This window comes from Sceloporus undulatus, unplaced genomic scaffold, assembly GCF_019175285.1.
Source record: "Sceloporus undulatus isolate JIND9_A2432 ecotype Alabama unplaced genomic scaffold, SceUnd_v1.1 scaffold_10328, whole genome shotgun sequence".
In the NCBI taxonomy this organism is placed as follows: domain Eukaryota; kingdom Metazoa; phylum Chordata; class Lepidosauria; order Squamata; family Phrynosomatidae; genus Sceloporus; species Sceloporus undulatus.
This window is the reverse complement of record NW_024813246.1, coordinates 1-2,511: the sequence shown is the minus strand read 5'-3', so window position 1 is coordinate 2,511 and position 2,511 is coordinate 1. Positions and strand designations below refer to the sequence as shown.

The 2,511-nt window shown below is 42.2% G+C and overlaps 1 protein-coding gene across 1 annotated transcript; it reads left to right on the top strand.

Moving 5' to 3' along the window:
- The first annotated feature begins 28 nt into the window (after nt 1-28).
- LOC121918396 (small G protein signaling modulator 1-like) lies at nt 29-2,197 on the top strand. The gene is made up of 4 exons (XM_042444450.1): nt 29-179; nt 299-366; nt 1,368-1,513; nt 1,604-2,197. The coding sequence occupies exons 2-4, from the start codon at nt 324-326 to the stop codon at nt 1,898-1,900; spliced, it is 486 nt and encodes a 161-aa protein (XP_042300384.1). The 5' UTR covers nt 29-179; nt 299-323; the 3' UTR covers nt 1,901-2,197.
- Nucleotides 2,198-2,511: the final 314 nt, after the last annotated feature.

Sequence of the window (2,511 nt, the reverse complement as noted above, 5' to 3'; positions counted from 1 at the left end):
TTCAAACCTTGTCTCCCTTTCCGCAGGCGAAACCAAGCTCCGGCACTCCACGAAAACACGCGCAAGGCCCAGAAAGCGCTGAACCTGTCGCCGCAGGCCGTGCGCCATCTTTGGATCCGGACAGCGCTTTTTGAGAAGGTCCTGGACAAGATCGTCCTCCATTTGGTTGAAAACAGCAGGCGAGTTTGGCGAAACAGCGTGCAAAAAAGCAAAAACGCAATTCGTTTTCACCTCCGGCGCAACTCTACGGTCTTAATGGTGGCACTCATTAGTCTTAATTGTCTCTCGTTCCCCGCAGCAAATACTACGAGAAGGAGGCCTTAATGATGGACGCCGTTGACGGGCCGATCCTCGCTTCTTTACTCGGTAATTAAGTAACGAGTTCGGGATGCGGGCCTTTCTAAAGTCTCCCTCTCTCGTCCTCCTTTCTTCTCCCTCTCCTTCCCTTCTTCTATCTCTCCTTCCTTTCTTCTCTTTCCATTCTTTTCCTTTCTTTCTTTCTTTCTTTTCTATCACCTTCCTTTCTTCTCCTTCTATTCTTCTCTTTTCCCTTGCTTCACCTTTCATTCTGATATCTCTTCCTTTCTTCTCCTTCCATTCTCCTTCCATTCTTCCCCTCTCCTTCCTTCCTTCCTTCTCTCTCCCATTCTTCTCTCTCTCCTTCCATTCTTCTCTTTCTCCTTCCATTCTTCTCTTTCTCCTTTTGTTCTTTTCCTTCTCCTTTCATTTTTCTTTCTCTTATTCCTTCCTTCTCTCTCTGTCCCATTCTTCTCCCTCTCCTTCCTTTCTCCTCCTTCCTTTCTTCTCCCTCTCCTTCTGTTCTTCTTCTTCTCCTTCCTTTCTTCTCTTTCTATTCTTCTCCCTTCTTTCTTTTTTCTCTCCTTCCATTTCTGTCCCTCTCCTTCCATTCTTTCCTCTCTCCTTCCTTCCTCCTCTCTCCCATTCTTCTATCTCTCCTTCCATTCTTTTCCTTCTCCTTCCTTTCTTCTTTCTCTTCTTCCTTTCTCCTCCTTCCATTCTTCTATCTCATCTCCCCTTCTCCTCCTTCCATTCTTCTTTCTCTTCTTCCTTTCTCCTCCTTCCATTCTTCTCCTTCTCCTTCCTTCCTTCTCTCTCTGTCCCATTCTTCTCTCTCTCCTTCCTTTCTTCTTTCTCTCCTTCCATTCTTCTCCTTCTCCTTTTGTTCTTCTTCTCCTTCTCCTTCCATTCTTCTTTCTCTTCTTCCTTTCTCCTCCTTCCATTCCTCTCTCTCTCCTTCCTTCCTTCTCTATCCCTCCTATTCTTCTCTCTCTCCTTCCTTTCTTCCTTCTCTCCTTCCCTCCCATTGTCCCTCATTCTCCTGACCCACGTCCATCTTCTCCCCACAGTCGGCCCTTGCGCCCTCGAATACACCAAGATGAAGACCTCTGACCACTTTTGGACCGACCCTTCGGCTGACGAACTCGTCCAGCGCCACCGGATCCACAGCTCCCATTGCCGCCAGGACTCTCCGACCAAGCGTCCGGCACTCTGCGTACGTCCGGCGGCGGATGGAGGGATGCGGAAAAGACAGGACAAAAACGAGTCCTTTAGACCCATTAACCCCATTTAATTAACCCCCCAGATCCAGAAGAGACATTCGAGCGGCAGCATGGATGACCGTCCGTCTCTGTCGGCCAGAGATTACGTCGAATCGCTCCACCAAAATTCGCGGGCTACGCTCCTTTACGGGAAAAACAACGTCTTGGTGCAGCCGGTGAGCGACTGGCGACACGGGAATTCGAACCTTGTTTGTGTAATAATGTTAAAAATTTGTTTAGAAAAAAGTGCTCCCGGTAGTTGTGGAAGTCGTCCATTTATCGCAGCATGTGCTTCGCCTCCTTCTGTATGTCGCGCTCTGCAATCTGCACATAAAGGATAGTCCAGTTTGACGGCCCTGGCTCAATGCTAGGGGATGATGGGAACTGTAGTTTTGTTAGGCTTCTCTGTCAGCATTCCAAAGCACTGAGATGTCAAATGTGGGGTTAAAGCGATTTCAAATCGGATTGTTCCTGCGGTGCGTTTTGGCCCTTAGTGAGTCTAAAGTGAGCAGGGATGGTTTGAATTAAATGAAACGGATAAATAAAATGAATGAATTAAATGAAATGAATGAATTAAAAAATGAATTAAATGAAATTTATAAATACAGAAAAATAGATGAACTAAATGAAATAATTAAATGAAATGTATAAACACTCTAAAATAAATAAATGAAATGAAATTAATAAATGAATTGAATCAAATTTATAAATAAAATAAAATAAATGAACTAAACGAAATGAATAAATAAAATAAATGAAATTTATAAATACAACAAAATAAATAAATTAATAAATGAATTAAAACAAATTTATAAATAAAATAAAATAAATTAGTTCAGTGAAATGAATAAATAAAATAAATGAATTAAATGAAATGAATAAATAAAATAAAAAATTAAATTAAATGAATAAATAAAACACACTAAATGAATTAAATGACGTTTATAAATAA